At 37.3% G+C, this 14089-nt stretch overlaps 1 protein-coding gene across 1 annotated transcript in view; it reads left to right on the top strand.

Moving 5' to 3' along the window:
* BRCA2 (breast cancer 2, early onset) overlaps positions 1–14089 on the top strand; it is a 35088-nt gene that overhangs the window by 15039 nt on the left and 5960 nt on the right. Inside the window, 10 exon segments of the mRNA XM_009998350.1 lie at positions 1–191; positions 1318–1410; positions 2620–2689; positions 3076–3494; positions 4490–4680; positions 5277–5464; positions 8290–8460; positions 8767–9118; positions 9791–9946; positions 12044–12188. The exon segment at positions 1–191 is cut by the window's left edge and continues 36 nt beyond it. Of these exon segments, the coding sequence (XP_009996652.1) occupies positions 1–191; positions 1318–1410; positions 2620–2689; positions 3076–3494; positions 4490–4680; positions 5277–5464; positions 8290–8460; positions 8767–9118; positions 9791–9946; positions 12044–12188 (1976 nt within the window).

The raw sequence follows: 14089 nt of genomic DNA, 5'->3' as shown, positions 1-14089 counted from the left end.
TAATCTTCTCCAAACTCCAAAAAATTACTTGGAAATGGAAGCTGTAGAAAGTGCAAGAGCTTTTATGGAAGATGATCTTTCAGATTCTGAAGTACAGATGAATGCTGCACAGTCCTTCAGTGACAGACTGGAGAAAGACTTTCAAAACAAGACCTTTGGGAAGAGACACTGTGAAGAAAGAAACTCACTTGGTAGGTCTTTGTCTTATATATGTTCAACTCCATATTTCTACACAGTAGGCTGCTTGGGTTTTTGGCGGATTTTTTGCTTGTCACATTTATTTTTACTTTGTATCGAAGTTGAAGTTCTTTCTCTAAGCATCAACGGCAAAAATTCTTGCTGCAGGCAATAGTTCACCCACTCTTTCTAGCCTTAAAAACACAGTACAACCTGATCTTGTGATTTGTAATTTTCAAGATGTGCATGTTTATTTGTTACAAAGGTAGTTTTTCCCTGTGCAAACCCAGTGTTTTTTCATTAAAAACTAGTAGCACTATTTCCATTTTCTCCTTTTTGAGCCTTGCAGGAGAGAACAAGTTTTTACTTGTACAGAGATTGCTTGTCTGATATGCAGAACAGTTTTTGGTCTTAAAAGCTCATTTTCTCATTGTCTAATGCTGACCCATCTCAGGTCTGAAGCACTGGTGCTTAATGCTTGCACAGTCACCTAGACCTGTTCAGGGACCTGACCCAGCTGGAGAGTTATTTATGGAAGGGTAGATTGCAGCAGAATTGATGCACAAGTGAAGGTACAAAGGTCAGGCAGGCTAGTGCGGGAAAGTTTGGGCAGGCATGAAAAGGCAGATAACGTTTTATCAGTCCAGCTTGAAACAGCTGTGACACAGTAGAACCACATCCTTAGTTACAGTTTCTGTACAAGATGTTACAGGCTCTTAGAATTCTGTAGGGAATCTCCCATTAGTGAAAGTACAAAAAAAGATGCAGGTGGACTGTGCTGCTGAAGTCCACTGGTGCAGTTTCTGAGGCAACTGTCTCCAGTATGTTTGATGACTGAAGGCTCACAAGTTTTGATTTGGATGGAAGTGACCTACTGACCACAAAAGGTTCTGCAATGGGCTTCATTATATGGAGTCTTGAAATCATTCTTGGTAATACAATATACACTCATTCTTTATGGTGAAAGTAGCTCTGTGTTCATAAAGGCCTTTTGAATAAATGCTCAGAGAACTTGCTGTTTCTTTTTGCTCTGACCTCTTGTATGTTTTATTTGGAAATTATAATGAAGTTATACAATATTGGTAAGAAACTGAACTTAAACGGAACATTATTTAAAAACAATCTGTGTTTTTACACTAGGAGAACCTCCAATTAAAAGACAGCTACTGCTTGAGTTTAACAGAACAAAGAATCCCCCCAGATCTTTGAAATCTTCTAAAAGCACCCCTGAAGGTAATTTTAGTCTTCTGGTGTTCTAAGCAGTGATCTGATGTTGGTTGTGATCTTTAAGCTCTTCAGAATTCTTCAGTTTCCAATAAACTAAGTTTAACTGCTGCTTTTATTGATATAGTAATGAAAAGTCAGGGAGGGTGCTGTGGTAATGTCTCTGCTGACTTGCAATCACGTGGTTAATGGTATGCCTTACTGTGCAGCATCAAAGTGTACTACTCCTGCAAGAGCTCTGTTTTAATTTACAGCTTGGTAGGAATTTATCCATTTCAATATGAAAGAAGGCTTATGAAAGGGAAATCAAGGTTTTAAAGTTTGAGTTGATGCTTTATGCGAAGCTAGTTGGTGATTGGGGTAGTAAGATGATGTGACTTTAGTTATGGATTTTGATTATGGGATAAGCTGTGTTGTTTAAGGAACTTGTTCTTTCTAAGCATTGCATGCTCTTACCTAGAATTCAATAGCAGGATTAATCAAATACATTGGTTTAACCAGTATACTGTTTCCTGAATGCCTATCCTAAATCTATTGTAAGCATAAAACCCATTATTTATGTAAAGTTAAAATGGAATCTGTAAGTGGCTGCCATAGAATAATTTTATACCTTTCAAATGTAAATATTATCCTACCCTGCAGCAGGATCTGAACAGTTTTGTTCTTTGGTGGAACAACTGAAAGCAGTTCTAAGTTTCAGTACAGTCTTGTCTCTGACTTCTAGAACATGTGGCATCTTGCATATATGACGCCTCATATAAAACTGCCTCTTTCCAGCCTAAGGGCGTATACCAATGACTTTAAATTCCAGGCAGGAGTGATTTAGCGATGTAGATAATTCCAAGATAAGCATGTCCTTCCATGATGGAAGGAAGAGGTTGTGAAAATGTGCCTTTTTCTGTTGTAACTTAATAAATTGCTAAAACAGTTCTAAATTGAATGGTGAGCCTGCCTGGAATTACATGTATGACAAACATTTCCCTTTCAGGAGCCTAAAAACATCTTGCAGGCCCACAAATAAGAACTTTTGAGAATTCAGCATTTTGGTCACTTTAGATCTGTCTGCAACTACTGTTGCAGACAAAAAAGAACTAAGTTATTTAAATCCAGTCTAGAAACTTTTCTATATGTTTATAACATTAATGTAAAAGAAACGTGCTGTAATTATCTATGCATGTAATGTACCATTTGAAACCTTTTTTCCAATTATCTTTATAGGCATTTTCAAAGACAGAAGAAAATTTATGTACCATGTTCCTTTAAAACCCGTAACTTGTCAACCTTTTGGGTGAGAAATTTATAATATATTTTAGAGATTTTTTATTGCAATTTCTTAAAACCTCACATGTAAGTTGTAAAAAAAATGTATGGTAATAGTTTGCTACTCAACTTCATAAATAGACTAATAATTTTACTTCACAATAGACCTATTAATTTACCATATGCCACACATTGCTGCAGTAGATCAGTTAAACAAGTTTTACATTTGTATTTATCTTTTCTTGGTAGATAGAAATTTAGCATTCAGTTTTTAAAATGTTAAAGGCTGATATTTTGTCTTTTTATTGATGTAGTGTTGAAAGTTATATTACTAAATTAAGAATATCAAAATCCTGACAAAGTTTTTTGTCAGGAAGCTGAAGCCTGCATGTTTCAATGTTTTAATCTCTGCAGGGCTACTAAAGAACGACAAGAAGTCAGGAATCCTACTGTTACTTTACCAGATCAAGACTTAAAGGGATTCAGATCTAAACCTGCCATTTTTCAGCACTGTGCACTAAGGCAGTCTTCAAATGGTACTTCAGGGGTTTCTACTCCATGTGAGGCCTCAGCAAAAGAGAATGAAGAAACAAGAAGTCTGCACAAATCTGGCAAAACTGCTAAAACTTTTGTTCCGCCCTTCAAAACCAAGCTGACGTTTCCTACAGTTGAACAAGGCAGCAGCAAAAGATGTAACTCACCAATCAGCAGAAATATGACCCAAGAGACAGAACTAAATAAGATCACAGCTGAAGAAATTGTTGCTGAACCTCAAGATCACCAGTCTTGCGTGCAGCAAGCAGCAGACCCTGACCTAGAAAATGGCAATTTAGGTATTTTCAGGTTTTAATCACTTACCTATTGTGAATACTATCAGAACTGAACCTTTAGGGGTTTTACGTACTCTGTCAGGCTTCTTTTTTAAATAAAAGAAGCTTATTTTTGATCTTAGGTATTTGGTGGGTTTGTTTTTTTTCAGGAAAACTAGGAAATAATTCCTTTCCCAGTACTTTATATTACACTCCTAATAAAGCACATGCATCTCATCTCCAAAGTTAATTAAGAACATGAAAAAATTGGTTTTACACAGTGCTTCAGAAACAAGTGTTTGAGATGGTTTACGTTTCATTTGGTATTTGATTTCATAAACCTCCTAGGAAAATATTCTAGGAACCTTAAAGACTAGCTTTGCTGCACTTCATTCACTTTTACAGAAGCTCGTTTTCATTCCATTTCCTAATTAAAATGTGGGCTTAACTATATAAATGGCTGATTGTGTCATTTTCAAAGAGTTACAGTTTAAATGCTTAACTGTTTTGACTCTATTTAGGATGTGGGCTTATGCCTTCTAAGCTCTCTTGAATGTTCCAGTGTGTATAATTTCTGCAACTACTACAGTGAAATAATACGGATTTTTGTTTAGAAGGACTCAGGTGTATTTGAACAGGTGTATTAACATTTGCAGAATTAGATTTCATGTCAAAATCTCAGGATTATGGATTTTGTAGTTGTCATCAACAAACTTCTGTTCATTTGAAGATTTCTATAAAGCTAGAGTCTCATGAGAAAAATATGTGGATTTAAGTTTAGTTAAGGGACTTACATATTAATACTCATTTCATATCATTAATTTCATATAAATATTATTATAATACCTTCACTGTCTTTTAAATGCAGTACACCTTGAATATTTAAGATTGTTGCACTATCTAAAAATCTGCAGAATGGTTTAGAAAATACACTGCTCCAAATCTGCTTTTGAAGTATGACTGTGTATCTTAAATATTTACTGTAAAAAGGTTTTGATTACTTTTTTTTTTCTTTGCAGCTATGGTCAAGATGATTACAAATCTCCGCTGTGCCAGAGATCTGCAGGAAATGAGAATTAAAAAGAAATATAGGCAAAATATTAGCTCACAGCCAGGCAGTCTTTATGTAATTAAAACATCCTCAAGAAATAGAATCCCTCTGAAAACTGCAGTAGAAGAGAAGTCTCCTGGTTTTTATTCTGCAGAAGAGGTATATTGATAACTTTTTTTCTGTGCGTCTTCTTTGAGGTCTGTTCCTTAAGACAAGCAAACAAAAACTCAGAAGCTTTTGAGTAGATACTTATTTCAAAACTGATGAATGTATCTGCAGTAGCTGTTATAGCAGTTGTTACAGCTTTAAGTGGCTTTGTGTATCCAAAGTTTTAAAGACTATTCCAAATAATAAGGGTCACCAGTATCTCTGTAGTATTATAAACAAGGAAAAAAATCCACCACTTACAGTTTCTAATGACTGTAAACCTGTAAGAGGAAATGTTTTAAGTTAACACACAGTTAAAAATTAACCTCAGGTAAGTCTATATCAAAGCTTCCTGCTTTTGACACAGTGAAGGTACAAAACCTATTGAATTTTTTTAAGCACTTTTAAGCACACTGGTGATCTGCTAAAAGAATTGTTAGGAATTCCTCCATCTCATTGGATTATATGGAAAATGGCAGGTCAGACAAAAAGCTGTCTCAACCTAAAGGAAAGTACTTTTTCTGAATTTGTATCATTAGATATGAAAACTCTCAGCTGAATTCTTACTGTATGGTTGTTATTTTGTCTTTTTCATCTAATTTTTTCAGCTTTACACATATGGTGTTTCAAAACATTGCATACAAGTTAACAGCACAAATGCAGAATCTTTCCAGTTTCTCATCAAAGACTTTTTCAGCAAGGAGTATTTATTGGCTGGAAATGGGATGCAACTTGCTGATGGAGGATGGCTGATACCTACAGATGAAGGAAAAGCTGGAAAAAAGGAGTTTTACAGGTACTGCTCCTTAGATAAGTATACTATTTATTAGTTAGTGATTTTATGACCCCTAGAATAAATCCAATACACTGATCTTTTAAAAGCTCATGGCTATTTTTTCTTACTGTGTGTGGAGAACTCTTAGTATAAAGATACTGTAGGATTTTAAGTTTACTATGTAGACTATGTTTACGATGGTAGTGATCTTCACTAACCATTAAAGAAAGCATACAAAGTCAATGTAGAAGATTTCTGGTGATTCTTTAACAGTGTAAATAGTCTGTAAAAATATTATTATTTTCTGTTAATTCAGCCTTTAAAATTAGTGATCTTCACTAACCATTAAAGAAAGCATACAAAGTCAATGTAGAAGATTTCTGGTGATTCTTTAACAGTGTAAATAGTCTGTAAAAATATTATTTTCTGTTAATTCAGCACTTTACAATTTTGCTTAGTTAGCACTTTTAAAAATTAGCATTACATTTTTCATATATTTTGGTGTGTTTGTTTTTTAAATGGAAAAGCTTTTATTCCTGTTGGGCTCTGGGCTTTCTTGATGAGAATGAAGATTGATTGGAGAAGTACTATGGATTTGAAAATGTGGCTTTTCAGTACAATTTTTTAAAAGTTGACATATGTTTTAAAGGAAGCCAAGACTTCAGTCTAAAAATGACTAACTCATTAATTTGTTTTTTAGTATATATAAGAAGCAAAAAAAATCCAACCCAAAAAACCAGGAAGGGCACAAGCAAGCCTTGCTTTTGCACTCTTCCTGGTCTTTCTCTCCCCCCATTTGCAGGTCATTTAAGATGAGGTGAAAAAAGTGTATGTGTTAAATGCTTCTCTTCTAAATACTTCTGTAAAAATTATATCTTGTTTTACTATAAGCAGTTTTGCACATTATAACTTAATCAGAAACATGTGCAGCAGAACAACAAGCTACCAGTGTAATGCTGTTCCAGCAAAACTCCAGAAAATACTTAACCATTATTTTCTGATTTCTTCTGTAAGCTTGAGATGCTCTTTTTTCAAGCCAGTGTCACTGCTGCTATGCATTTGCACACATACTCAAGGCAAGGGCCTGTAACTGAGTAGTCTTTGTAGTCAAGCCAATGTGTGTAGCATCAGAATACAAGAGGTTTGTAACTTTTGCTTCCCAGTATCAAAGTGTGGCAGGGATAGGTCTCTTCTAAGCTCAAGGACTGCTTTTATTTGAAAGTTTCAGTTGATAAGGTTGATGCCAGTAAAGCAATATGGGAAAATTGACTAGCTTAAGGTGTTCAATTCCACGTTGTGGTCATGAAAAAAATACTGCTTTCTGCTCCTGCTAGTGAGTCAGTATCATTATTAGCTCCTCCCACATGACTGGGAAATATTTTTGCTGCCAAAGTCATTGCCGTGACCTTGGGAAGTGTCTTTGGTTTCAACAGTATTTGTCATATTGGGAGAACTGGTGACGTTCTATGTCCATACCCATCAACTACTCAGTGAAGATCAATCAAGTGCTGGAGTTCACAGAATCATATAATAGTTTAAATTGGAAGGGACTGCTGGCAGTCATCCAGTCCAAGTTCCTGTTCAATGCAGTTTACTCAGTGACTTGTCTGGCTGAGTCTTGAACACCTTTAAAAATAGAGATTCCACAACCCCTCTGAACAGCCAATGCCAGTTAACCACTCTCATGGCTTAAAAAAACCAAAACAACAACCCGTATCTCTTGATTAGAATTTTCCGTTTTCTAATTAGAATTCCACAAACTCCTACGTGTTTCTGTTGCCTCTCATCCTATTGTGTGCTTCTGAGACAGGTCTGTCCCTATCTTCTTTGACTCCTCCAATCAGTTGTATACAGCAGTAAGCTCTCTTTGCCCTCTCTCTTAAGTTCAAATAAACTTACTTCTTATGTCCTATGCTTAGCAGGCCCTGAAAGCACAGGGGGATCCCCTTGGTTGGTGTCTGCAGGGTTTGCAGTGTACCTTTTAATGTAGTAATTAATAATTTGGTGGCCAAACCTGCTCCTTGTCTTTGTGTATTTGACTTTTTGGCTTTTAAATTGTTTCTTCTCCTCACTCAACTGCAATACAGTTCCTTAAAATCTTTAAGCTTTCTGACAAGTTGGAAAATCACTTTTTGATGGGACTTTTTTTCTAATCAGGAGGCTAATAGCTCAGCTATTTGAATCTCTGTTCTAATTCTTTAGAATCCCTCCTTTAATAAAATGGCCTTCCTAGTGACTGTGAGACCTGGAAAAAACAAGTATTTCAAACCCAACTCATGCAGGTCATGGTGGTACAGCCTAGACTGAACACAGAATGCAATCAGCAGTCACTCAATGTAGAGAAGAAAGTTCTTCCTTAGTAACTGAAGGTTCTTTGAAATGTGTTGTCCACCTGTGTGCTTAAAAAAAAAAGAAACAAAATCAGAACACCCAAACCACAACTCCAGAAACTGTGAGGTAGAAAGGCATGGATTGTAATGAACTTGCCAAGCAAGCAGAGGAGATTGCGGAGCTGAAAGGGAGTAGAGCACATCTCTGTCCCTCTGTGCATAGCTGTGTGAAGCAGAGAGGTCATGTCCCTGGAGCTACTGCTAAGGTCAAAAGTCTCCATTTCAAGAGTGTGTGCATGTGTGCTCGTGCATGCCAAAGTGTATGAGGACAAAACTTCAGTATTCAGACAACAACCAGATCAGGTAATGGAATGTAACCTTCCTGGTTATTGCCACAATAGGTATTCCTTTGTTTATGTTGTCTAGGTACCTACACTAAATACGATGCTAGGGAAAAATAAGCAAGTAAAAACTTACTGTGCATTTTAGGTTAATTTGTTAACAATTTATCTGCAGAGCCCTCTGTGACACTCCTGGTGTGGATCCCAAGCTAATAACAGAGGTCTGGGGTTACAACCACTATAGGTGGATCGTATGGAAATTGGCAGCCATGGAAGTGTCTTTTCCACATGAATTTGCTAACAGATGTTTGACACCAGAAACGGTGCTGTTGCAGTTGAAATACAGGTATGTGTATAGCAATGTATTTGGAGTTGTAATTCATTGTAATGTCTGTTTTCTAGTTTGTAATATTACAAAATAAGCATCTATACGTTGCACTTACTGTTTAGAATGCTTATATTGTTAAACTCACGCATATCAGTATTAAAAAGGTAGTGCATGTTATTTGCAAATATTTACATAACATACTTTGCTACAGTGGTACTTAATCATGTAGATGGATTAAGCAGTAGTTTGCTTCATTTGTTTTTAAGGAAAAAACGTGGTGGGTTTTGTTTGCTTTAACAAAGCATCAGGAATTCTTTTTTGTAGGTATGATTTGGAAGTTGATAAAAGTAAACGATCAGCAATCAAAAAAATAACAGAGAGAGATGATGCAGCAGGTAAAACACTTGTGCTGTGTGTTTCTAAAGTCATATCCCTAAACACCAGTGTGTCTCCTAGCGGTAGCAATAAGAATGTGGAAAGTAAAAAAGAAGCAGCAGTAATTGAAGTTACTGATGGCTGGTATGGGATTAGAGCTCTTCTGGATCCACCTCTCAAAGCTTTCTTATGTAGAAGAAGGCTGACTGTCGGTCAGAAGATCATAGTGCATGGAGCAGAACTTGTTGGCTCTCAAAATGGATGTACACCACTGGAAGCTCCAGATTCCCTTATGTTAAAGGTAAAACAAAATATTAGTTCAGCTTGGTTAGATGTGACTGAGAGATGTGAGAGGTGCTTTTTACTAGAGCCACATTTTGTAAACTGAAGTTTTGTCAGGGCTTTATAAACAGACAGTTTTGTCAAAGTTGAATCAGATTTGAAAGACAAGACACAAAGTAGCAGACACTATTGAATAGGGTTGGAAGAGAAGTTTATAATGTAAAATTCTGCCAAGTTTTGCTTCGTGTTTTGTCAGTTCCAGCTCCTTAGTTAAGCACCAAGTTAGAAAATATTTATCCATCACAGACAGTATGGAAGTTGGAAGAAGAGCGGGGGGGTAAACAGCAGATGGTGAGAGGGTGGGCTTAGAGAGAGGGTCTTTGACTTGTTTGAGGATGATATAACGTTCTGGGTGAAGCTCCAGCATAAAAATTGTGTTCCTCTGGTATAAATCAATGGCTTGTCTCATAGATGCTCATTTCCTAGAGCATTATAAATAATTGAATTTTTAGTTGCTGTAAAATACATGCTTCGATGTGAAAAGAAACCATGAAATTAAAATGGAGTATGTTTGGGTGCAAAAATGAGATACTGAATATGGAAATAGTCTTTCCTCTAGATGTAATAAGTTGGGTATATCTTTAACCTGCCAGTGACCTGCCAACTGTCATTCAACATTTAATCTGTTCAGATTTCGGCGAACAGCACTCGACGTGCACGGTGGAATGCAAAGCTAGGATTTCATCAGGATCCCAGACCTTTTCCTTTGCCTTTGTCATCACTTTACAGTGAGGGTGGTGCTGTGGGGTGTATTGATGTAGTTATTCAAAGAACTTACCCTATTCAGGTATGGTATTTTATCAATCTAACAGGTTCTATGAGATCTAAATTATATTACTTAATTGCTATATCATTCCTCAAATCAGATATAATACAGAGAGCTGAAAAATGTAAGGAAAGGTACTGTTATGAGTGCAATTACAGGTTCTTGCGGTGTGCGTGTCTTTAATATTTCAAATGTGGAATATCCTGCTGTAAGAAGAATTTCAGTTTGTGCTCAGTATCTTCTAACTGGTTTGCTTTCAGCTTCAAAAATCAGAAATTACTGAATTTCAGTTCTGTAATCTAAAAAACACCACGCTGGTTTTAAAGGAGAAAAAAGCATTGACAGTTTCAACTCCCAAGCAGAAGTGTAACCCAGTCTTTTTCTAGTGTTAACATACATATCCTTGCAAAGAAGTTAAATATAACCATCAGTAAGATTTCTTTTTCTTACATGTAGCTGGCTATATTGTCTAAGATGTATAATCTTAAAATGTTACTGAAAATGCAATGTGATTGTGGCACAAAATTGAATTAAAATGTTTTAAATACCCCTTGATATCCAGACGTTTTAAATATAGCCAGACTTCAGTGTAACTGCTTGCTTTTATAAAGACCAACTACAAAAAGAAACTATATTTTTTAGTAATCAATCCTCTTAATGTTAACATTTTAACCAGGATGCAACTTTCATGTATTGTTAATCTTTCTTGGTGTTTGTTACTCTTGGCATGTTATATATAGGGGTTTTGGTTTGTTGTTTTGGTGGTTTTTTTATTGCTTTCTTTTTGAAGTGTTGTGTAACTGTTGGTTGAAGTGGAATGAATTCTGCAAAGCTCATAGTAATGCTTGGTTGGGATCATTACTTTGATATTTAGATCATTACCTTAATGGAGGAAATAGCAGCTCTTACTATGTTAACTGCCTGAAAGAACTAACATTTATTTAGGTCCCAGAAACGGGACTGTAATCTGTAACTACATCACAGTAAATGGCTTCCAGGCTGGGGAGGAAAGTGGGGCTTTGTACCTCACTACAGCAAGAGAATTATGTGCTGATGTAGATTTCTTTTTTTTAAATTTAAAAACAAACCACTGAGATTCTTGCTGAAACATACCAAAATTAATAGGGAGACTTGGACTGCCTGCCTCCTTTTTACCTCAAGAGTTAAGGAGTATAGGAATCCCAGTAACCCAAGTTAAAGGTGTTAACTGTGAATAATGCAGGAAATGCATGGCATGCAGTTAATGAGGCCTGCAGTGCCTATTCCAAGAATTCACTGCCTCATAAGGGTTGATCCTTCAACCTGTCCTCATCCTGCTCTCACTACACTTGGTGCTTCTCTGTGCTAAGCCTGGAGTTCACCCCATCCTAATTTAATACACTAAACCAGGAGTAAGTAACTAATAGTAATTAAAAAAACAAACAAACTGCTGTCTGTTGACTTAAACTGATGTGGTCTGATGAAGTCAGATATGTGCTAGAACCAGCACAAGGGAGAAGATGGGACTGTGCTGCAAAGAGGAAGGGAAGTTTCAGCAGCAGTCTCCTCTTTGGGTGGCACACCTGTCTCTTCCAACTAGGCAGTTCAGGCATCAGGCAAGCCAGTTCTGGCAGGGTTGTGGACAAGTTCTCTGGAACCATTTGGGCAGAAAAAGTTTAGGACAATCTGTAGAACAACATCATAGTTGTTTTACAGCATCTGGTCTGGCATACTAAAACAGGCAGCACAGTTGATGTGGAAACACGAATAGGGTAGCATGCAGTTCTGGTGAATTTTTAAGCAGTGAGTTTGGTGGTTTGTATCTTAATGTATGTATCAGTGGGATCCAGCTATCTTCTAATTACATCATTGATACCTATTACTATTAAGTTACAGTTTCTTCAGCAGTTTAAATAATGCAGTTTTGACTACTGCTCCATTCTGTTTATCTTTGAAGTTAAAATTTACCAACCAATGCTGTGGGTTTTTTGCCGTTTATCTATTGTACTGAAAGAAATTAGACGTCTACTTCCTGTTCATTTTTTAAAGCATTTTTGCTTAACAGTGCATTTTAGAAGGAAGCTAGATGAGGTAAATTTTATTTTTTTAAGTATGTTTTTTTGTTTTAATCTATTTCAGTGGATGGAAAAGACATCATCTGGTTCATATGTGTTTCGGAACAGCCGAGCTGAAGAGAGGGAAGCTGCCAAGCATGCAGAGGATCAACAAAAGAAACTAGAAGCTCTGTTTGCAAAAATCCAAGCAGAATATGAAAAGCATGAAGGTAAAGCTTTCATTGTTTCAGAATATGCAGTGAGAATACCTAAACTTTTTTTGGTGTTTACAGAAGATTTTAAAGAAACTAGCAAAAACTTCTCTCGTGATAGAGAAGCAGAGATAGCATTTTGGTTGTTTTCTTTTTTATTGTTTTTGTTTTGTGTTGTTTTAGGTTTTTTACTTCCTGCGTGTCAAGACCTTTCAGTACAAAACAGTTACACGCTTGCTTGGCTTTGCAGCTATCCAGGAAGCTCTCCTGAACTTGTTGGTAGCCAGGGCACTAAAAAATTGCCACTGAGATGATGCTCAGGGAGGTGCTACAAAATTGTAGAATTGTCAATTTCATTCTCTTCCAAGACTGGACACTAGGATTTTATCCAGTGATGGGCACTGCTTAGGATATATCTCAATAGACCTGAACACCCAAGACTGAGCACTGGGCACCTTTCCTCACAAACATTGCAGGACTGTGAAGATACTGAGGTCAGTGGAGCTGCTAAATGGGACAGGGACCTTGGTCACACAAGACATGGAGAAGGCTGAGTTACTGAGTATCTTTTTTACCTCAGCCTTACCTAGCAATACCAACCTTCAGCAATCCCAGGCCCTGAAGAACAGGGAAAAGCCTGGCACAAGGAAGACATACCCTTCGTTGAGAAGGGTAAAAGTTAGAGAATACTTGGACAAACTAGACATACACAAGTCCATGGTCAGTGATGGGATGTGCACAGAAGTGCTGAAGGTGTTGGCTAATGTCGTTCTGAAGCTGCTCTCGATCCTCTTAGTCATCTTTCCCCTTTGTTTAGCATTTGTAAGGCCAGTTGTGGAGTACTGTGTCCAATTCTGGGTTGCCTAGTGCAAGAGAGACGTGGACATACTGGAGAAAGTACAACAGAGAACTTTGAAATAATTAAGAACTTGGAGCTACTAACATAGGAAGAAAGGCTGAAAGAGCTGGGCCAGTTCAGCCTGGAAAAGAGAAGGCTCAGGGGGATCTGATCAATGTACATAAATACTGGAAGGGAGGGTGCAAAGAAGACAGAGCCAGGCTTTTCTCAGTGGTGCCCAGTGACAGGACCAGACACAATGGGCACAAACTGAAACACAGGAGTTTCCCTCTGGACATCAAGAAACCCTTTTTCACTGTGAGGGAGATCAAGCACTGGCACAGGTTATCTAGAGAGACTGTGAAATCTCCATCCTTGGAGATATGCAAAAGGTGACTGAATGCAAGTCTTGGGCAGCCTGCTCTAGGTGACCCTTCCTGAGTAGGAGGGTTGGCCAAGATGACCTGCAGAGGGTCCCTTAAAACTTCTGATTCTGTAATTAGATGACACTGCACGGCTCTGCCGGTGATTTATAGCAGTAGTTTCAGGTGTGCTGTTGCTGTCAGTGCTGCAACCAGCTACTGATTGCTACAGCTTCAGGAAGCTCACTGCTGCACCAGAAAGTTTGCTTCCCCTTAGGTTCAACTCAGCTAAACTGGAATGAGGAAGGCTGTTACAATTCTTGCCATACTGATTGTGGGTTCCAGCTGCCTTGATACTCTGGTCGGTTTTTTGGGAGGAGTTTTTGCTGCTTTTTGTTTGGTGTTTTGGCTCTATTTTTTTTTTTCCAGCAACCATAGGATTCCATCACCAGTGGTGGTCTGTGGAGTTCAAATTTCACAGGGTCAGATCTATAACCTGGATGGCCTTTCTCTTTTAATAAATCTTTCTTGTGATCTGTAAGACTGAGGTGTTCCATAACTGCCTTCTCAGAACCTGGAGTCCCTCATGACCAACTAGGAAAAGTCATATAAAGCCATACCCTTAAAAAAACCTCAAACAAAACAAAAGTGAATTCTTACTTGAAATCAGAGATTACTTTATGATTCTAAACTTCACTGAGACGAACTTCAACATGTCA

The sequence above is a fragment of the Chaetura pelagica genome, unplaced genomic scaffold (assembly GCF_000747805.2).
Source record: "Chaetura pelagica isolate M959 unplaced genomic scaffold, ChaPel_1.0 scaffold105, whole genome shotgun sequence".
Taxonomy (NCBI): domain Eukaryota; kingdom Metazoa; phylum Chordata; class Aves; order Apodiformes; family Apodidae; genus Chaetura; species Chaetura pelagica.
Note: the sequence above shows the minus strand (reverse complement) of the source record. Positions and strands in the feature narration are given on the sequence as shown.